At 49.9% G+C, this 22,249-nt stretch overlaps 2 protein-coding genes across 3 annotated transcripts in view; both read right to left on the reverse strand.

The window, feature by feature from the left end:
• Positions 1-1,125: 1,125 nt before the first annotated feature.
• On the reverse strand, positions 1,126-4,463 carry TMEM125 (transmembrane protein 125). Its single transcript, XM_040231455.1, has 3 exons — positions 4,241-4,463; positions 2,823-2,972; positions 1,126-2,591 (listed from the first exon to the last, which is right to left on the reverse strand). Exon 3 carries the CDS (start codon positions 2,447-2,449, stop codon positions 1,790-1,792), a length of 660 nt encoding a protein of 219 aa, XP_040087389.1. The 5' UTR covers positions 2,450-2,591; positions 2,823-2,972; positions 4,241-4,463; the 3' UTR covers positions 1,126-1,789.
• A 10,864-nt stretch (positions 4,464-15,327) lies between these two features.
• The window catches only part of CFAP57 (cilia and flagella associated protein 57), a 68,823-nt gene continuing 61,901 nt past the window's right edge, over positions 15,328-22,249 (reverse strand). For both annotated transcript variants that reach the window (XM_040231457.1, XM_040231456.1), the window contains 2 exons: positions 21,833-21,962; positions 15,328-17,114 (listed from right to left, as the gene is read on the reverse strand). In XM_040231457.1, coding sequence (XP_040087391.1) covers positions 16,903-17,114; positions 21,833-21,962 — 342 coding nt within the window. In that variant the 3' untranslated portion in view covers positions 15,328-16,902. The remainder of the gene's footprint in view (positions 17,115-21,832; positions 21,963-22,249) is intronic.

A 22,249-nucleotide genomic window follows, 5' to 3' on the forward strand; every position in this document is an offset into this window, starting at 1 on the left:
TTCAAGGTAGAGAGGAGAGGGGCTCACATTTGAACATGTGGAGTCTGAGATGCCCATGGAATTCCTGGTGCTCCTCAACTTTCCTGTTCTCTCTGCTCACGTTGCTCCCTGCCATGGCTGGCAACACCCTTCCCCTCATCCATCAGCTCAGCGTTTTCTCCAGGAAACTGCCTTGATGTTGGCAGCTGAAAGCGATTTTCCTGTCAGAGCCTCTGTAGCTTCACATTTAACACCTCTTAGGCAGCACATCTGGAAAAGGCAATGGCAACCCACTCCAGTAGTCTTGCCTGGCAAATCCTGTGGATGGAGGAGCCTGGTACGCTGCAGTCCATGGGGTCGCTGAGTCGGACACGACTAAGCGCTTGACTTCACTCTCGCTTTTCACTTTCCTGTATTGGAGAAGGAAATGGCAACCCACTCCAGTGTTCTTGCCTGGAGAATCCCAGGGATGGGGGAGCCTCGTGGGCTGCTGAAGTGACTTAGCAGCAGCAGCAGCAGCAGCAGGCAGCACGTCTGCCCGGCTTCCCCGCCGCTCCTGGTTTCCTCAGTGGGGTATCCCACGCTCTTCACCTTGTGAAGCAGGAAGTGATGAAACAATAACTCACGCCACGAGTGTCCCTGCACCCACAGAGGGAGAGCCCTTTCAGGGCTGACCTTAAGCAGGAAGAGACTCTTATGCCCCAGCGGGCATCCAACACTCCTCCCATGCCTGGGAACCCAGAGGCAGGCCAGCCGGTGCTGCGATTACACAGACCAGGATGTTCTGGTTTCAGAGGTGGGGTTGGGAGCTGCAGCCTCTGGAGAAACCAGCCAATAAAACCTAAATACTCAGGCTTCATGTGGAACCAGCACCTAAGCAGATGAGGACTCATCAGCCTCCCCACCCACACCGCCTTCTCCCTGGGACCAGAGGCCCACCACCTTCCTGAGGGCAAGCAGCCCCTCACCCGTCCCCACTCCAGCTTCCTATGAGGAGAAGCCACAGGCCCAGCTGAGGACACCTTCAAGGTACCTCTGTTAGCCTGAGAGAGGCACACAGTGTTCCTTTTGGGAGGGATGGCTGTGCGGGACAGGGCAGGGCCAGGGGAAGGGACGGTCTCTAAGGGAGATGCTTAAAGATAATACTAGTAATAGCGGCCACCACTTTTATTGCACACCTGCCATGGGCCTGGCCCTTCCACACATCATGTCATATGATCCTAACAATCGATGACCATGACTGTTTCTCTTAAGAGACTGGGGCTCAGAGAGGTTAAGCCAGTTGCCCAAGGCCCTCGGCTGGTGAGTGGTGGAGCGGGCACTGCCACCCCGGCCTGTCATGCCAGAGCCCATGTTCTGTCCATGTTGCTAGCACAGTCTCCTTGATGAAGAGGGCTCACTTGGCAGTCTCTGGGGGTGGGCAGCAGCCTCTCCTGGGCAAACAGGTGATGGGTGTTACAGGCAGAGCTGGCTCTCAGAGGTGTTGGGAACAGAGGCCAAGAATCTTAAGGGATCTCAGACCCTTCTCTGCCGAGAGGCTCGGGACACCGACAGGCAGACCCCGACAACTCCATGAGCTCCAAGAAGCAGCAGCCCTCTCCTCAGGATGTGACGTGTGGGTGCATGCCGGCCCCTCGTCACAGGTCAGCCACACAGTGCCTCAGTGGGCTGGGCAGTCCTGGGGATACACCTGCTGTCACTATCCCCTCAGTGTGCGTGTGCACACACGCTTGCACACACACTCACTCACGCTCAGGCACAGTTCTGTGGAGGCTGAGGGCAGGTTGGGGGACAGAGGGCCCTGGCTCGGTCAGATGAGGCTGGCGATGCTGGATGTGGTCTCATGACGCTGACCGGCGGACAGCTGTCCTGAGACACTGAAGACGCTGCCGTTGCCGCTGCGGTCACTGCGGGTGGCGGGGGCGGCCGTGCAGGTTGGGGGGCAGTGTCCACTCACAGCCACCTGATAGAGCAGCAGGCCCAGCAACAAGAGCGCCCCAGAGGCAGCCAGGGTGATGCCCACGGACAGCATGGCGGCCAGCGGCCGGGCTGGGGCGGGGCCAGAAGCCAGGCCGGCCAGCGTCAGGCCGGTGACCAGCAGCACCAGGCCGCTGAGCAGCACCACCAGGGCATCTGCACCTCCTCCGCTGCGCAGCAGGGCCACGTGGTGAGGCTGGCGGATGCAGTTCATGTCCTGCACGGCCGAGCTCATCAGCTGCTTAACCAGGACCAGCAGGGCCAGCAGGCAGAGCGCCGTGCCCACTGCCAGGCGCCACTCCCCCGAGCGGCTGCTGGTGGAGGACAGCAGGGCCACGCCGCCCGCCCCACAGCCCGCCACGAGGCCCACGGCCACGGCGAAGCAGAGCGCCGAGCGCCGCGGCTGCTGGGACCACCACAGCTCCACCTGCTCTGCCAGCACATCAGGGGGCAGCGCCCGGCCCCGCGGGGCCTGAGCCTCTCCTTCAGGCATGGCTGATCCGGCACGAGTGAGGGCGGAGGGCAGCGTCAGGGGGCAGAGGTGCAGGTCATGGCCTGGAGCCCCCACCACCTGTGTGGCAGCTAGAGGCCCAGAGTCTCATTCCTCGCATGGTCCAGGGTCTGGTCACCATCACCTGCCAGGGAAGAATCACACGTGCTATCTCCCCAGCCCGCCTTCCCCTCATGGTCTCTCCTGGGAGTCTTGGGGATGCTCCCATGTCCCCTGGGAATCCTCCCGTGTCCCCTGCAATCCTCCCGGGCACCCAAGTCCCTCCCTAGCACTTTCCCTTGGGAATGCCTCTCCAGAGAGCCTAGGAGAGCTCCTCCACCCAAAGCACCCACAGCCCTCTAGGGAACCCCCTGACCTCTCTGGCTCTCGCTGTCTCAGTTGCCTGTCCCATTCCGGCTGGCCGATGGAACTGGTGTCACGGTGGATGATGGGACTGGATGAAGACTGGCAGATAAAGCCTCATTCAGGATCTGACTCACATGGCCTCAGCTGTCACCGCTGGCTCCTGGGGGGAGGGTTATGGGGAGGGAGGGGGCTTATGATTTAACCCTTCTGGAACCAGCAGCCTGACCCTGCATCTTCTCTCTTGGGGCTGCGGCTCCTCTGTGAGTTAGAATCTGACCCGGTAACCTCCTCCTTCCCCTTGAGGTCCCATCCAATCTCATAGCCACAGCTATTGGCTCCCGAATCCCACTCTCTGCCAAACCCAGATCTCCCAAGCTCCAGACCTGTAAGGTGGTAGTCACTTTGATGTCCCATAGGCACCTCTGACACAACAGGTCCCAACCCAAGCTCGTCATCTTACCCTGAACCTGCTCCTCTGTGCTCCTCCCTTGGGTACATCGTGGGGACGCCACCTCTGAACTTTTCCATCTCAGCCCTGCCCTCATCCCCCTGCTCCTGCACTTCAGCTTCTGTCCCCTCCACAACTCCCTCACGGCTCTTCCTGCCTCCCCCACGCCACAGTTTCTCTAACATGGTACAAAGGGAATGGGGGGTCTGGACTGGTCCCCCAACTGCAGTCCCTCCACCACGGGTGTGCGGGCGAGGGATCTTGCGGTGGTTCCGCATCGAACACGTCCTCCAGAGGCCAGTCAGAGTGACTCCCACAGGGCAAAGGACAGCCTTCCAGGCCCTGCCACAAGGAGCCCCAGTTTACAGCAGGGGTGCTGCTGTGATGAGTGCTGGGCTGTGGGTTAGTCAGAGAGGGGCCTGCAGGAGGTCAGAGAAGCCCCCATGAGTTCACCTCTTGGAGCTCAGGCTCCTAATCTGAAAAGTGAGGCCAATAACCTTTATCTGGGGGGAGGGGGCATTAAAAATCTCCAGGTCAGAATTTCAGTGGGAATTCTAGGGCCTGCAAAGATGCCCAGAGTGTGCTTTCTGAATAAAAGAACCCAGCATTCTTTCATCCAATTCAGGACGAAGACTCCTGCTTTATATGGAGGACGCAGGCCCTAGGTCATTGCGGGAACGTGACTTCGTGACTGTACGTGGGTTACACCCCTGTTGAGGTATCCGTTGTCCCCTGCCTCTGCAGGGGCTACCTGGCACGTGAGGTAGGAGAGGCAGCTGCAGATGCCCCCAAGGGAGGTGGGGGAGGGGCCGAGGCGGGGCCCTGGAATCAGTCCCAGCTTCCCCAGGCCTGTGACCTCACTGGTCTGAAAGTGTTTGCACAGGTGTGCTGGGGCTGCGGACCTGAGGTTGGGGGTTCTCAAGGGAAGAGCCAGTGGGAGAAGGTGGGCTGGCAGGGGTAGGGGATCATGGGGCACTCACAAGAAGCCTGGAGTTGTTGGATCCGATCCGAGCAGTCAGGGCGGGCAGGTGGGGCATTCCAGCTCTGTTTCCGGGGAGGCGCTTCACCTGCCTAACCTGCACCTAGGTGAGCTGAGGAGGGGGAGGGGGAGGAGGATCAACAGGTGTTTCCAAGGCAGAGCCTGAGCCGATTGGCTGACGTGGCACTGCTCCTTCTGCTGGGCTGAGGCATTCCAGGGAAGGGAGGGGCTTCTGTTTGCTGCTGTTAGGGCTCGAAGACAATTCCTAGACCTGGACAGCAGGAGGAATGCTGTCCATCTGCCCCAGAGCCTGGGCCTGAGCCCATCCCCCAGCTCCACCCTCTGTTTAGCTTTAACTCCAGCCTGCAACCCAACCCCAAAAGCCAGCTGCGGTTTTAAACCCTACCTAGAACTCCTGGATCTAACTGAGGCCCCTACCTCACATCTCAGCCCCAACTCTGAATCTCAAGTCCCAATCCTAACCTGAGCCCCATTTCCAAATCCAATTCCAGTCCCAGCCCCAGATTCCAACCCCAAATCTGGCGTGAAACCTCAGCTCCAAATTCTGGAATGAGGTCTTGGACTGCAACCTCATCCTCAGCCCCAAACTTGCCCCATTTCTGAATGTAGCCCCCCAATTCTAACTCCAAATTCAAATCCTGCCTCTGCCCCAAATTCCAAAACCAGCTGTCCCATAAACCCAGCCCCACCACTTCCTTGTCACTTTCCCCTAGGCAGGAGCCCCCCAAGACCCTTGCCCACTTTCCTTTTAAGCCTCAAGGGCCTGACCAAGGTAGGTTTGCCCCACGTCTTGATCCCACTGAGAAGGCAGGGTTTGAGTGGACAGGGAGATGTGGGTAATGGCTCTTCAGGTAGAAAGCAAGGGTTCCCTTGCTTAAAACACTTGCAGAATAAACACTTGGGGATAAATGCCTTTCTCCTTCACAGGCTCACAAAGCCCATCAACACTGGCCAGTCATTTTCCTCTGGCCCCTGCCTTGCAGCCAGAATGCCTTTCTTTCAGTTATGCATGCTCTGCATTGCTCTGCCCTTCTGCTTGGTTTTTGAACTCAGAGTTCCCTCTCCCTGGGATATTTACAACATCCTCAACCTCACTCTGACCAACTTGAATTCTTCAGCTGAGATGTCACCTCCTCCAGGAAGCTCTCCTTGACCTCCAGGCTGGTTCAGGTGCCTCTCTGGGGTGCCCATGGTCCTGGGGCTTCCCCTACCACTGCTCTTACTAAATGTACTAAGAGTGCCCTATTTACTAATCTGTCACCCCTCACTAGAAAAGACCCTGATGCTGGGAAAGACAGAAGGCAGGAGGAGAAGGGGATGACAGAGGGCGAGATGGTTGGATGGCATCACTGACTAAATGGACATGAGTTTGAGCAAGCCCTGAGAAATGGTGAAGGGCAGGGAAGCCTGGCGTGCTGCAGTCCATGGGGTCACAAAGAGTCGGAGAGGACTGAGTGACTGAACAACAGCAATACCCCTCAATAGACGAGAGGTTCCCAGCGCACACAGGTTTAGTGCCTGTTTTGCTAACCACGGTGACCTCAGCAGCCAGCACTGTGCCTGGCACCTGGGAAGAAATCAGTAAACACTTGCTGCATGAATGAATGTGCGAACTGCCAGATGTGGGGTTTTTACGCAGGGAACTTGTGAGATGAAGCTGGAAAGACAAGTTTGGCTCAGGTGGCACAGGGCCTTGAATGCCCTGGTGAGGCATTTGGACTTACTTGAGGTACTCAAGGCGGGTTCTGAAGTATAACAAGAACTTTGGCAGGGCTCTGCTTCTGATGGGCGAATCTGGCAGCACACACCACACAATGGGTGATGGGGCTGGTTGGAAGTGGCTCTAGACTGGATTGAACCCCTGTAATACCTCCTGCTTTGTCTTCCTTCTGGTGTGTATGAAACACACAAGAAAGACAAAATCAACATTTTCTTTCCATCATCAGCTCACAAAATCATGCTGGACCCGTCCATTGCTTTGTCTGTAGAAATCACTGGGGCCTGGTCATAACTATAGAGCAGCATTGTCCAGTAGAAATATAACACAAGCCACATATGTAATTTAAAATTATCTAGTAACCACGTGAAAAAAGTAAAAAGAAACAGGTGAAATGAACACATTAAAATTTTTTATTGAAGCCCCAGATATTTTCATTTTACTATACAAGTGATTGAGCTATTTTACTCTTTTATTTTGTCTGTGTATTTTATACTTATAGTGCATCTCAGCTCAGACTAGTCATCTGTCTAAAGCTTTCCAGGTATGGCTTGCAGATATTTTACTGGATGGCTTCCCTTCAAGGAAAAAGGGGAAGAGGCAGGCTGGGCCTTGGGACAAACGTGTGGTTTTACTACTTTGCAAAACAGTACAGAGTTTCCTGCCCTGGGGCAGGCATGGAGCAAGGACCTGGCCGGGCTCAGTGGCTGTGTATTCCTCTTGTTCCTCTGACATTCCTTTTCTTCCTGGTTCCAGGAAGGGGCCAGTTCCAGCCAGACCCATGGTCCAGCTGTCCTGAATAGAGCTAGACAGAGTAAGTCATGAGATTCGCCCCCTGCCCAACGCCCCCTCCCCCCACCCCACCCCGCTTCCTCTGGGGATTTGAAGGGAATTTTTCTGGGTGGAGGGAGCAAAGCCTAAAAGCTTCTTCAGTTTAAACATTGATCAGGTGACACTCTGTTCTCATTATGGGTCTATCGAATAACTTGGAGTTAAGGTCGATAGGCAGGCTCCTCGCAGGGCTGTTGAACTCTGTCCCCAAAGCAGAGGCTGCTGGGACAGCTCAGATGGGTGGTACTGCAGACAGGGGGAGGAGGCGACAGTGGGCAGAGAGCTCAAGGTGTAGATCCCAACTGATCCCTTAGCCGGTGGGAGGACCCAGGAGAAGGGAGGGGCCCTGCAGCCCAGCCTCCCTGCTTGGGCCAAGTTCCCACCTCAGACTATTGTCCACCCAGTAAGCTGCAGTGATACTGTTACGGTTCGAGCAGATAATGTCACTGCCTCCAATGTCACTCCTCCAATGGTCTATCTTACCCAGAGAAATAGCCAGAGTCCTTCCACCATCTCTAACGCCTTCTCTGACTTCACCCCTGCTGTCTCTCTTCTGCTTGTGCTTGCTCAGAGCCTTTGCACTGACTGTTCCCTCTGCCTGGAACACTTTCCTCCTTTGGGCTCCCTCCCTCACCTTTCTTCAGGAAGGTGCCCAAATGCCCCTTCTCAGGGAGCTTTCCCCTGCTATCCTGTCTAACAGCACAGCCTTCCCACCTGGGGACTGTTGTACTGAGGGAAGTAAGAGAGAGAAGGAGAAATATTGTATGACACCCCTTAAGTGGGGAATCTAAAAAGAAGTGATACAAATGACTTATTTACAAAACAGATACAGACTCACAGACTTAGAGGAGGAACTTAAGGTTGCCAGGGGAAAAAGATGGAGGGAAGGGATAGTGAGGGAGGTGTGAACCTTATGAACAGTTACATTTAAAGTGGATGGTCAACAAGGACCTACTACATAGCACAGGGACCTCTGTTCAATGTCAGATGGCAGCCAGGATGGGAGGGGAGTTTGGAGGAGGATGGACACATGTACACGTTTGGTTGAGTCCAACTTGGAACTATCACAACATCGTTAGCTGGCTACATTCCAATACAAAATTAAAAAGTTAAAAAAAAAAATCACAGCCTTTCACATACTTCCTATCTCCCTGCCCTTAGTTCTCTGATTTCCTTTATTCTCTCATGTTTCTCCTTAGCTTTTTGCTGTCTAATATGCCATATATTCTTCTTATCTGTCTGGAATATTGTCTGTCTACCCCACTAGAAGACAAGTTTCATGGAGAGAGAGATTTGTGTAGAGAGATCCTGGCCCCTAGAACAGGCCTGGCAAATAATAGGTGTTTAGGAAACACATTGACAGTAGAGAAAATTCTGGTTTCGAAATTAGATTGACCTTGAAGGTCCCAGTCCCAGCTCTAGTTGTGGAACCTTAGAAAAACGGCTTAACCTCCGTGTGTCCCAGTCTCTTCATTTGCAAGAGTGCAAAACGCGGACAAACATTTGCTGCTTCCCTTCTCTGGATCAGGGATTGTGCAGGTGCTGGAGCCAGCAGTGAGCAAAAGCAGTCCCGTCCCTGTGACCCTGAAAGGTGGTGGGGGGATGAAGGGCTTAAAGCACAGGTGGAACAGTAGGCCTTTGATGGCTCCATCCCCTCTGCCCCTACTCCAGATTCCATGCCTGACAGTTGCCTCAGATAGACATTTTTTGGAGTATCTACCCTGCTCACAATGACCAACTTCACTCTGGGAATGAAGCCCAGTAACCAGGATTCCATTCTGTGACCCAGCACTATGGGTACAGTTGATTGGATAGAAGTGAACTCCAGACTCAAGCTGTGTGTGTGTGCTAAGAGGCTTCAGTTGTGTCCAATTCTTTGTGACCCTATGGACATTTGCGACCCCATGGACTGTATCCTGCCAAGCTCCTCTGTCCATGGGATTCTCCAGGCAAGGATACTGGAGTGGGTTGCCAGTCCTCCTCCAGGGGATCTTCCCGGCCCAGGGATCAAACGCTAGTCTCTTGCGTCCCCTGCACTGGCAGGTGGGTTCTTCACCATTAGTGCCACCTGGGAAACCAAACAGTCTCCTTTGGCAATTTGAGGTCAAGACTAGAGACTCCATGTCAGCCTTATGGCATGTACTCACGGGATGCTAAGGGTTCCCTTCTGCCAGCTGAACTGGCAATAGGAGACTGGTCTGCAGAGAGCCGAGAATAAGAGAGGGGGTGATTTTAGCCAAGTCCCAAGTCTTAGTTCAAATCCTTCTCAAGACCTGATTGTATCTCAGCCCTGGGATTCCATGACACACCCCCAGGGCTAGACAATAAACTCTCCTTTTTGCTTAAACTGGCTAGAGTTGGTTTCTGTTTTTTGTGAACAAAGAAGTGCACCCATAAGTTCTCTGTTCAGAACTACAATCTCATGGTCCCAATTTTACTATGTTTAATACATTAGGGCATACATTTTAATACATTAGCAATACTAGTCTACACTTGCTGCCCCTGCCAAATCCCACCATGTGATGTATACTAGATGAGCAATGAATACAGATTCCTTTATGTGACTGGTCATCATAGGTGATCAAGAATGCTAGCCCTTCCTGTTGCCTGGGACACAGCACATTTCCTTCTTTGAGAACCTGCTCCCCAGTTTTGCTCAGCTGTGAGCAGTCTGATGGCATCTCAGACATGCCCTGAGTATAAGCAGGCCCCAGAACCTCCAAGGCCTAGGGAAGCTCACCCCAACAGAGCTCAGGGAGAAGAAGCCCCAGAACCCTTGGGGTTCAGTCATGTTCAACCCTGACATGCCTCCTCTCTCACCTCTCCCTCCAGATCCTGAACAGTGAATGTTGGGGGTCCAAGCTGAACATGCAGATATTCCCAGGCTCCCCAGTCCCTCTTCCACACTTGCTGGGACCTGCTGGTTGGTAATGGCTTGTTACACTTTGTAAGAAACAGTGGAGAGTCTGTGCCTCCTCTCTTTGGATCTGAGTGGGTCTTTGGACACTTTGACCACTTTGATCAACAACATGGAAGAAGTTATAATATTGCCAGTTTCCAAGCCCAGGACTAAAAAGAAATAAAATGTACATTTCTTAGGTGTGGAAACCAGCCTCCATTCTGAGAAGGTCAACACATTTCAGCGTAGAGGTCTTTGAGTTTCCCAAATGAGCTTGGGCTGACAGACAATATGGTAAGTCCTCTACATGCCAACCATCAAGTTGCAAACTTTCAAAGATGCAAACGTGCATCTGGTTTCAGCAAGGAACCAGAACCTGTGCCATCAACGTCACATGTGAGTGAAAGTGCAGTCTGCCCTCTGTCTCCTGTTGCTAACCATCCTTCAGCTTTACTATTGCCCACCTCCTCTCCCTCCTCCAGTCATAACTCTTCTTGCCTACTGACTCAATGCCGGCTTCTGTATGCCAGCTGTTATACTGTACTACTGTACTTTTCAAGGTATTGTATTTTCAGTTTCAGTCACTCAGTCGTGTCTGACTCTTCGCAACCCCATGGACTGCAGCACGCCAGGCCTCCCTGTCCATCACCGACTCCCAGAGTTTACCCAAACTCATGTCCACTGAGTCAGTGATGCCATCCAAACATCTCATCCTCTGGCATCCCCTTCTCCTCCCACCTCCAATCTTTCCCAGCATCAGGGTCTTTTCAAATGAGTCAGCTCTTCACATCAGGTGGCCAAAGTATTGGAGTTTCAGCTTCAACATCAGTCCTTCCAATGAACATGCAGGACTGATCTCCTTTAGGATGGACTGGTTGGATCTCCTTGCCGTCCAAGGGACTCTCAAGAGTCTTCTCCAACACCACAGTTCAAAAGCATTGATTCTTTGGCACTCAGCTTTCTTTATAGTCCAACTCTCACATCTATACATGACCACTGGAAAAACCACAGCCTTGACTAGATGGACCTTTGTTGGCCAAGTAATGTCTCTGCTTTTTAATATGCTGTCTAGGTAGGTCATAGCTTTTCTTCCAAGGACCAAGTGTCTTTTAATTTCATGGCTGCAGTCACCATCTGCACTGATTTTGGAGCCCCCCAAAGTGAAGTCAGCCACTGTTTCCACTGTTTCCCCATTTATTTGCCATGAAGTGATGGGACCATATGCCATGATCTTCGTTTTCTGAATGTTGTGTTGAGCTTTAAGCCAACCTTTTCACTCTCCTCTTTCACTTTCATCAAGAGGCTCTTTCTTCTTCATTTTCTGCCATAAGGGTGGTCTGCATATCTGAGGTTATTGATATTTCTCCCAGCAATCTTGATTCCAGCTTGTGCTTCATCCAGCCTAGCGTTTCTCATGATGTACTCTGCATATAAGTTAAATAAGCAGGGTGACAATATACAGCCTTAATGTACTCCTTTTCCTATTTGGAACCAGTCTGTTGTTCCATGTCCAGTTCTAACTGCTGCTTCCTGACTTGCATACAGCTTTCTCAAGAGGCAGGTCAGGTGGTCTGGTATTCCCATCTCTTTCAGAATTGTCCATAGTTTATTGTGATCCACACAGTCAAAGGCTTTGGCATAGTCAATAAAGCAGAAATAGATGTTTTTCTGGAACTCTCCTGCTTTTTCCATGATCCATTGGATGTTGGCAATTTGTCTCTGGTTCCTCTGCCTTTTCTAAAACCAGCTTGAACATCTGGAATTTCACAGTTCATGTATTGTTGAAGCCTTGCTTGGAGAATTTTGAGCATTACTTTGCTAGTGTGTGAGATGACTGCAATTATGGGGTAGTTCGTGCATTCTTTGGCATTGTCTTTCTTAGGGATTGGAATGAAAACTGACCTTTTCCAGTCCTGTGGCCACTGCTGAGTTTTCCACATTTGCTGGCATATTGAGTGCAGCACTTTCACAGCAGCATCTTTTAGGATTTGAAATAGTTCAACTGGAATTCCATCACCTCCACTATTGTAGATTAAAAATGTTTAATTTTTTTTTCTGTATTATTTGTGTGAAAACTATTATAAACCTATTAAAGTAGAGTACCAGATAGTTGATAGTGTTAGTTGGATACCTAGGCTAACTTTGTAGGACTTACAAACAAATTGGACTTATGAACCCGCTCTCAGAATGGAACTTGTTTATATGTAGGGGACTTATTGTAGAAACACTTGTCAGCCATGTAAGTGAGCCATCTTCCAGCCTTAGTCACCTTCCCTAGCTGATACCACTTAGAGCAGAGATAAGATATCAAGGGAAGTCCTTCTTGAACTTCTGACTCATAAAGTGAAAAACAAAATGAAGCTGTTGCTTTAAGCTGCAAAGTTTTGGTGTAGCTTTAGATGTAACAATAAATAACCAAAACAATCGATGATCCAGAATTTTCTAAATAAGGTGAGGGAATTTCATTCTCGCAAAGGAAGGGACTGTTGAAAAGAGGAAAAAAAAAATTAGACTAGAAAACTATTGGCTTAAAACCAGTCACTACTCTCAAACACCTGCAAATATTTTATAGTACTTGCTATGAAATATTGATGATATTTATTAATAATTGATAGGCAATAATGATTATAAATATATAATATAATGCAACTTTTATGATTTTGGGAGTAATAATTTTAGAATATTTAATCCTACATTATAAGAGACAAATACAAATAATTTAAATCTCATTCTTATAAATCTGTTAAAAATTAAACATGGCAAGTAATAAACTGAAGCAATAAACTATGACTATTTGCATTGCTAAGATGAATCTTAATAGAAGGGCAAAATAATAAATATTATCTTTGAGGGAAAGTGGGAGGTTAAATTCAGCAAATCCTCATATTTTCCTACAGAAAAACCTTTTAGAAAACAGGTTTTTAATTACCAAAAATAAATGTATTCCTTGAGTGGGAAATATGTAGGAGGTCAGCTATTCCTTAATCACATTGGTCTTTTAATTTTGAGAATAACAACAGGGATTCTGAGAAGCCCATCCTTTCCCTTTGTTCTAAAGCAACATTTAGTTTCTTTGATGACTCCATCCTTAATGGTAATCTTCCTCTCTCTGACTCTGGAAGAGTGACCCTCAGGTTTTTCCATTTTTCTCAAATATGTTTTTCTAGCAACTCCATGTTGCTGAAATATTTTTATGCCTCTAGGGTTGCGTTTCTATTAATTGTCATATGTTTGTATGTCTTCTTGCAAGACCAGGTTCAATGAATATAGAAGTTCCTATGAATGCTGCAGTGTATCTCTTGCCCCATCCCCACAAACAAGCAAACGAAGCAGTAGGGGGAGGTAGACACTGATGTATGCACTCCTACAGGGCAGTGTCTTCAGTGTTGGGAGAACAGGATGGTGTCTCAGCTGAGCAGCTCACCCTGTCTGGCCACCACTGACACTAAGACTCCCGATGAAGGGGAAGAGAGCCAAAGGATGTCTGGGATCCAGAAGAGGGTAGCCCTCAAAGGCACAGCTGTCACACCAGCATTGAGTGGATCCCCAGTAGACTGTAACCAGAAGAACAGAGGCAGAGTCCATATGCTAATGCCTAGGCACTTGGGTGACCAGCAGAGGTGACTGCCAGGCCCATTCCATCAGTGAGAGGTCAACTGGCTCAAGGGAGCCTGTGAAGGAGAAGGTGGCACCAGTGGGGTGGGAACCTCTCCATGGAGTCAGCTTAGGCAAAGTGAAGGGAAGTCTCATCAGCAGCAGCCACTCAGCAATGCAACCTAACCAATGCCACCCAACAGTCTGGTAGAGAAACATGGAGGTCAGAACATGGAGATGCTGGAAACAACGTCTGCCAACAGACGAAAGGATAAAGAAGATGTGGTATGTATATACACACAATAGAATGCTACTCAATCATACAAAAGAATGAAATAATGCAGTTTGCAGCAACATGGATGGAGCTAGAAGTTATCATACTAAGGCAAGTATTTCAGGCAGAGAAAGACAAGTATCATATGATGTCATTTATAGGTGGAATATAGAATAGGACACAAATGAACTCATTTACAAAACAGAAGTAGACTCACAGGCATAGAAAACAAACTTATGGTTACCAAAGGGGAAAGAGGATGGGGGAGGAATAAATTAGGAGTTTGAGACTGGTGGATGTGAACTGTTATGTATAAAACAGATAAACAATGAGGTCCTACTGTATAGCACAGGAAACTATGTTCAATACCCTGTAATAAACTATAATGGAAAAGAATAATAAAAAGAATATGTATATATATATATGGCTTCCCAGGGGGTACTAGTGATAAAGAACATACCTGCCAATGCAGGAGACTTAAGAGACATGGGTTTGACCCCTGGGTTGGGAATATCCCCTGGAGGAGGGCATGGCAACCCACTCCAGTATTCTTGCCTGGAGAATCCTGTGGACAGAGGAGCCTGGCGGGCTATGCTCCATGGGGTCGCAAAGAGTCGGACACGACTGAAGTGACTTGGCATGCACACACACATGTATAACTTAATCATTATGTTATACAGTGGAAACTGACACAACACTTTAAATCAACTATACGTCGATCAGAGAACAACACGGAGACATAAACAAGATTGTCCCTTTGGTCCCAGATTTGCCAGCAGTAAGCCGTGCTCACCCCTGTGCAGCTGAGAAAGTGCCCTGCTGACTTGGTGGCTGAGGTGCCAGGCTCTGCCTGTGTGTGGGGCTCTCCCTTGGCCTGGGATTTCCTCACCTCGTCCTTCTCCAGTGGACCACAGCCAGCCATGGGCTTAGGTGAGTTTAGTGACAGAGTTGTTGAGTTTAGCGACTTCTGCGTTAGATGCTGTGGGCCTCAAACTCTGTAACCTCCACCACTTGGCCAGTGTTCTGTTTGGGCACCTCTCCAGTCCTGGGTTAAGAGCACAGGATGTGGATGCCACTGGGCAAACCAGGCTGTAATCCTGACCCCGTGCCAGCTACTTTAGCCATCCTTGGTTTCTTCATAGACCTATCTTGTAGGTGAAATGTGACATCTTCATCCTGAGCCTTAAGGTGGAAAAACTGTCACCTGAACGTTGCTACACCCTAGCCAGTGAATTTCCTTCTGGCCTTCAGAAGAGCCCCAGTTACCCCTGCGGGGTCCTTCTCCCTCCTGCTTTGCCTGGATAACTCCCTCTAGTCCTCAAGTCAAAAGCACTCTCTTTTCTGAATGTCCATGGTCACGACCTTGGTCCCAGCAGCTGTCCCCTCGTGTGTGGTTAGCCACGGAGCCCTCCTAATGGTCCCTGCCACCGCAGGTGGGTCCCTTAGCCAATGCTCTGCTCTGGAGTGAACTCTGAAAACAGACAGCCCCTGCCCCATGAAATGGAGAGCCTGGGAAGAGGCAGCATCACACCAAAGGGATATGTCATGGGGAGGGCCAGGGGGCTTCCCTAGCAGCGCAGATGATCGAGAGTCTGTCCACAATGCAGGAGACTGGAGTTGGATCCCTGGGACAGGAGGACCCCCTGGAGAAGGGCATGGCAACGCACTGCAGTATTCTTGCCTGGAGAATCACATGGACAGAGGAGCCTGGCGGGCTGCAGTCCAAGGGGTCACAAAGAGGACATGACTGAGCTCACTTTCACTAGCAGGGAGGACGACAAAGCAGGGGAGGAAGGGATCAGGGAAGGTATTTCGCAGGTGGCGACATTTCAGCTATGACCTGATAGATGAAGAGAGGTTCACCGAGCGAGGGGTGGAGGCAACAGCGTATCAGCAGAGCAAACAGTATGTGGAAAGACCCAGAGGCGAGAAAGAGTTTGGCAGGAACTGAAAGGAGGCCTATTTGGCAAAGCTTGGGAAGCAGTGGGGACTGACTCTCAGTGGCTCAACGGTGGCCTCTGGATGGTCCCCTACCTGTAACGTGCCTTCGTGATCCCACACCATCTGGCCCTGCTGACCTCCCTAACCTCATTCTGAGTCAGTTTCTTCTGAAGAGGGTAAAGCTAGTTTGGGATGGAGAAGTCTGAGTTCCCAGAAGAGCCCATCTACTCGGCATGATAATGTTCTGGGCCTGGTCTCCCTGTGGGCAGGGGACATTGCTGGGTGAACCCTGGTCTGGAGGGAATAAGCTGGCCCCTGCAAAACGGTGTGGGCTGGGGCTGGGGCTGGGGCTGGGGAGTCACTCAGGAGAGAGGGATCCATGTAGACTTTGCTTCGGGGCCTCTGCTCTGCACCTCCTTTTGTTGTTCTCAACCTTCGGGAGAGCCTTGGCAAGCTTCACAGCTCTGTCTCAGCTCTTACTTAGAAAACTAACTCAAGAACAGCGCCCAGATTTGGGGTAAAGCAGATTGGGAAAGATGGGGAGATGCCTTGGAGATGCCAGGTTTAAGACAACCAGTGGGGCAGCAGAGACTGGGGGCTTAATATTTGTTATTTGGGTATTAGAAGGGTGTCTGACCTCTGCAGGTGGGAGAAGACAGGACATCTGGGTTCTTAGTGCATAAAAACCCACCTTTCCTGGTGCGTGTGGCTGGACCAGCCAGTATAGGGTCGTGGGGAAAAGGCACCCCCCAGAAATGGAGGAGCGGGGCAGGGCCCTGTAGATTGAGGATGACAAGTGTAGAGAGGCATGGGGAGTAAGAGAAGGAAGGGCAGAGCTCTGCGTATAGTCCTACCACCGGGGTCTGCAGGTGATGGAAGACGTTGGGGAATACTACCAACGGCGCCGTGTTCCTGAAGCTACTCTCACTTTCACACAGATGTGAAAATCCTCAGAAAACCTCGCTGGGTTTCATAAGTGAGAAGAAAACGTAGGAAGGTTTGTCTGACCCTGATGCAGCTGGCAGAGTAAAAAGCAGGTCAGAAGTAACAGATAGCCCTGCCCTTGAGGCCTGGTGCAGGGAGGGGCATGGGATCTCTGCAGGGGCGGGCAGCCGGGTGCCTGGACGGGGGTTGGCAGTGGCGGCTATGGGTGAGCAGAAGCCCCCTGGGCCTCAGGGTCCCTCTTTCCCTTCCCCGCTCCCTGGCTCCGTGGCTAAGCGGAGAGCTGGACGTGGTTGTGGGCCAACACCTTTATTCTGCCTGTGTCCCAGGTTCCCCAGGGCCTGGGGGAGAGGCTCGTGTGGTCTGGGTTGCAGCCCAGAGTCAGTCCAGGACAGGCACATGGCGCACCCTCTGGAGAGGCTGGAGACGTCTCACCAGAGGGTGTCACTTGGTCTGGGCCTTTAAATCCGCTTCTCCGCTGAGGGACAGCAGCTGCATCCCAGCCAGGGGGTGGAAGCCGGGGACCTGCTCTTGCTCCTGGATCTGGTCTCTTAGGCGCTGGATCTCCAGGCGCTGCATCTCGATGATTCTCCCAGTTTCTTCCTGCACATTCAGCCTCATGGTGGGAGGGATACTGGGCAAGTCCTCGCTGGACACTGCAGGGGACAGGGCAGGGTTAGGGTTGGGAGATCTGTTCCTGGGCTGCTGCCAAGGTTTTCGGAAGGGGCTTATCCTTCCTTCCCCCACCAGCCCCGACCCCCAGCCCTGTACACGTTCATGGAGCACCTAATATGGGGTAGAAACTCCATCCCAGACACTAGGAATAAAGAGAGGAGCCATTTCACCGTCTAGCAGTGGAGAAGTAAAGAGACACGCTTTGGAGTGATACGGCAAATGCGGAGCCTGACCTCAGCCCGGCCCGTCTTCTGATCCCCCCAGTCTGCCTGCCCTGAGGTCCCTCCATGGGCACTGTGCATCCCCCACACCCCCACAGAGAGAGGGTGCCGATCTCCTTGTTGACACAGCTTGGCTTCGAAGCTGCCTGTCCTCACGTAAACCTGCTCCTGGAGATGCCTCCTGCTGTGGTCTCTCACGCATGTTCCCTGAGGATGTCCCCGGAGACTCTCAGCCTTCCTCCTGCCTCTGTGCTGCCATCCTCCTGAGCAATGCGGCTGTCCACGGCTCATCCCACTGCCAGCCTCACAAGGTACAACTCTCGGCATTAACGTGCTTGGCCTGCCCACCAGCTCTGCATCTTCCCTTCCCTCATCACGTCCAGGGTGTTTCACCCCAGTGCTCCACTCACCTCTTCTTCAGCTGAATTTAGAGCTCATCTTGGACAGCTCCATGTTTTACCCACCAAATGGCCTCCTCTTAGATTCACTCCCTTTTCTGTCCAGTTAGACCCACGGTGAGTTTCTTCTGTCATCATGACAGCAACTTTGGTATTCTAGATGCCTTGTTGCTCTGCTCCCAGGTACCCTGCCTAGCCCAACCTCGAGATAACCCGACCATGCAGGGTCTCCAATTTCACACCTGGCCTGCTGCACACTACCAGTAAAAGTAACACGTGAGATTCGAATTCTTGGTTTCCAGAAGACAGACTTTATGTACATCAGCAAACTCTCATACCCCACAGTGGCACTCAGGAACTTCAATCCCTACTCCAACTCCTTTCTCCCACTTAGAAAGAAAATTTTGATAAAGTCTATGCAACATCACATTTACCCTCTTAACCATTTTTAAGTGTACTGTTTAGTAGTATTAAGTACATCCAAACTGTTGTGCAACCAGTCTCCAAAATTCTTCTCATCTTGAAAAACTCAAACCTCATACCCATTATATAGCTCTGCAACTTCCTAGCCTGCAGCCTCAGCAGCCACCATTCTGCTTTCTGTCTTTCTGAATCTGACGACCCTAGGTACCTCAGATCCGTGGAATCATATGGTACTTGCTCTTGAGTGTCTGGCTTAGCATAATGTCCTCAGCTTTATCTATGTTACATGTCAGAATTTCCTTCCTTCTTAAGGCTGAATAATATTTAATTGCATTCCGTACCACATTTTAGGGCGTCCCCAGTGGCTTAGCAGTAAAGAATCTGCCTGCAGTGTACGAGCCATAGGAGACCCTCGGGTTCGATCCCTGGGTTGGGAAGATCCCCTGGAGGAGGGCATGGCAACCCACTCCAGTATTCTTGCCTGGAGAAGCCCATGGACAGAGGAGCCTGGCGGGCTACAGTCCAAAGGGTTACACTGAGTCGGACACGACTGAAGCGACTTAGCATGCACCCACCACGTTTTATTTATCCATTCATCTACTGATGGAAATTTGGGCTGCTTCCACCTTTTGGCAGTGAATAACACCACTGTGAACATGACCCTGCTTTCACTTCTTTGGGGTATAAACCCAGAAGTGCCATTTCTGCTTCATATGGTAGTTCTATTTTTAATTTTCTGAGGAAAACACCGTATTACTTTCCATGGTGGCTGTACTGCTTTACGCTCAGATCAGGAGTACACCGGTGTTTCCATTTCTCTAGACCCTTGTCAGTACCTCGTCTTTTCCAGGGTTTTTCATTTGTTTGTTTTGTTCTTTCTTTTTGGTTTGGTTTGGTTGATAACAGCCATCCAAATGAGTGTGAGGCAGTATCTCACCGTGGCTTTGGTTTCATTTCCCCAATTGTTAGTGATACTGAGCATTTTTCATGCGCTTGGTGGCCATCTGTGTATCTTGTTTGGGAAAAAAAAGTGTTTAAGGCCTTTGCCCATTTTTCAGTCAGGTGGTTTTCTTTTTTTTGAGTTGTAGGAGTTCTTTATATATCCTGGACATTGACCCCTTATTAGACTTATGGTTTGTAAATGTTTTCTCTCATGCCATAGGTTGCCTATTCACTCTGTTGACTGTGTCCTTTGATGCCCAGGAGTTTTAAATTTTGACAGTCTCATTTATTATATTTTTTTCTTTTGTTGCCTGTGCTTTTGGCATCATATCCAAGAAATTATTGTCAAATCCACCCTCTCCTCTGCCCTTAACGAATGACTTTGCCACCTTCTTCACTGAGAAGCTATGTCTCCAGCTCCCGTACCACAGTCAAGCTTCTCTCTCTCAGTGGGAGAGGGGTCTCTTTCCTATCCACTGCTGACCCCTTCCCTGGAGGAAAAAGAACAGATGCTGACGGCCAAGGAAGGGAGAGATTGCTGACCAAAGAGGAAGTGGTCAGCAATGGCCAGTGGGCAGCCTTGCCTTGGGCCTCTAATTGGTCGGATGGGGCCAGCACTCAGCATTCATCCTTTCCACGTGAAGTCTGGCTCCCTCTCTTTCTGCCTCTGCTCCTTCTGTCTTCTCTTTTGCTGTGGCTCCTAGGTTTTTGATCTTTCTAGACTCTTGATTTCTTCTAGACTCTTGACCTTTTATCCTCCCTATCTTACTCAGTGTTCCTGGTAACCATTTCCTCAGTCAAGCCCTGGAGCCCTGGGGAGAGCAGCAACCCTGGGAAGGTACCGCACACAAAGGCCCATCAGCCTATCCACCTTCTTGGGCCTGCATCACTTGCCTTTGCCTAGTTTAAAACTATTAATAAATGAACTGGTTAATTTTAAACAGCTTGGGAATGTGTATTTGGGGCTAACTTGTTTTGTGGCCCCGTGTTCAAAATCAGAAGCCAGCCTTCTTCAGTTCAAGGCAGACAATTGGTAATACCTGTCTTCAACTAGTAGAGATGAAATCTCCCTTGAGTAAAGCTCTATGAAACAAATGACATGATGTTTGATTTGCTTCAGAATAACCTACTGTGGAAAAGGGTGGAAGTAACTGGGTTGGGGCTGGAGAGAGACCAAGGAAGCAAGAGTGATAACAGTTGACATTTGTTTGAGTTCAGGAATGGATTTGTGGAAATTCGTTAGACTTTTCTCTCAATTTCTGTCTATGTCTGACAGTTTCCACTGTATTGGGTTGGCCAAAATTTTGTTAAGAGTTTTCTGAAGCGCTTATGGAAAAACCTAAAAAAACCTTTTTGGCCAACCCAGCAGCAATAAGAAGGAACCTGGCTGTATCATACAGCATCCTGAGGTCTCAAGTGGTTATTTGCTAGACTGCTCGGGCATATTTGAAATATTTTTTAAAAGAGAAGTTTTGCAATTGTTCACAGACGCATCTATGCATCACTTCTAACTGAGGATGGGTTCACCTCCAAGAAGTCAGGTTCTCAGCTATGTTGATACATGTGGTACTCTCATGTCAGTTCTTTAGAGCTGATACTGTTCTTCTGGTTCTACTCACAGAGTTGACCCTCTTAACTTCTCTTCAACTCGAACAAAAATGGCACGTGAGACAAGTCTATATACACGGTCACACATATGGGCTTCCCTCGTGGCTCAGTGGTAAAGAATCTGCCTGCAATGCAGGAGCTGTGGGAGATGTAGGGTCGATCCCTGGGTAGGGAAGATTCCCCAGAGCTGGGCATGGCAACCCACTCCAGTATTTTTGTCTGGAGAATCCCATGGACAGAGGAGCCTGGCAGGCTACACAGTCCATAGGCTCACAAAGAGTCAGACACGACTGAAGTGACTTAACATGCACACACGATTTTATATATAAGGCTTATGTATTATATATAAGGCTTACGTATTATATATAATACATAAGGCTCCATGTATTTAGGTTTCTCACAGAATTTAGTACCAGAGAAAGATTTGCTTTTCCAGAAAAGACGTCCTTTCTCCATACAAGAGCTATATAAACTATTACATTTTTCTCCTTTTTGTCTTGGCTATCAGAAATTCAGAGGAACTTTATAACCGCAATAATTAACTTATTTAACATTTCTAGGGTCATTCTTCTCACTCTGCCTTTAAATAGTATCTGGTCCTTCTTTTTGCCTGTATTTTTGTTGTACAGGTCCACAATCCCTTACCCACAATTGTAAAATGCTAAAAACTTAAAAAATGGAAAGCATTTAAGACTCATGAACTTGAGTGTGAATATTCATATGTTTCTCTACAGAAAGACTAATATGTTTGATTTCAGGGCACTGCCCCAGACTCCTCTAGGGATGTTATGTGACGTATAGTATATATGTATAGTATATAGTATTATGTAATGTATAGTATATATAGCATATCCTGAATTCTGAAACCTTAGCTGACCCCAAGGATTTTGGATTTGCGAGTGTTTGAAGGCAGTAGGGTCCTCACAAAGCCTTTGGGGAGCAGGCGTGTGGCATGGAGAGGTGCTCAGGAGGCCGTGGGGTGGGTGTGACCTGAGGCAGGAGGAAGCTTGGGAGAGGCAGCTTTGGAAGCCAAGAGGAGACCTGTTTGTGGCTGCCTCTGTCCCCTGGATCCCAGTGCCTATCTTTCTTGGCCACTGGTGACATTACCTGTCTCTGAAACCTCTGGTCGAATTTTCTTGGTCAGTTTCAGAGCTGCTTCAAGGTCGTAGACTTGGGAGCGGGTGAACTTCAGCTCTCTGCGGAGCTCATTAATCTCCTTGATCAGGGAGACATTTTCCTATAAAAAAGGAGGAGGAGAGAGTGAGTATAGATGGATTAGTGATCAGTGGGCACAGGACCTCCCCTGGCCTGGGCCTGAGGGTGTAGGGAGAAGGTCAGGGTTGGTCCTGGATCTAGATTACATCATCTCTGGTTCCTCTGGTGGCATGAGTCTTTATTCTGGCTCGTGGATTGGTCTCTTGAGGTATCAGCTGACTCACCTTCAGGTGGACTCTGGCAATGTAAGATAGAGACGGTATGCACCATTCCCATCCATCCAGGCTCTTCCCATCAGTAGCGACAACA

Source organism: Oryx dammah, unplaced genomic scaffold (assembly GCF_014754425.2).
Source record: "Oryx dammah isolate SB20612 unplaced genomic scaffold, SCBI_Odam_1.1 HiC_scaffold_28, whole genome shotgun sequence".
Classification (NCBI taxonomy): domain Eukaryota; kingdom Metazoa; phylum Chordata; class Mammalia; order Artiodactyla; family Bovidae; genus Oryx; species Oryx dammah.

What these genes read in the sequence shown, in the direction of transcription:
- TMEM125 (XM_040231455.1), bottom strand. Translation starts at nt 2,449, where the DNA reads ATGCCTGAAGGAGAGGCTCAGGCCCCGCGGGGCCGGGCGCTGCCCCCT.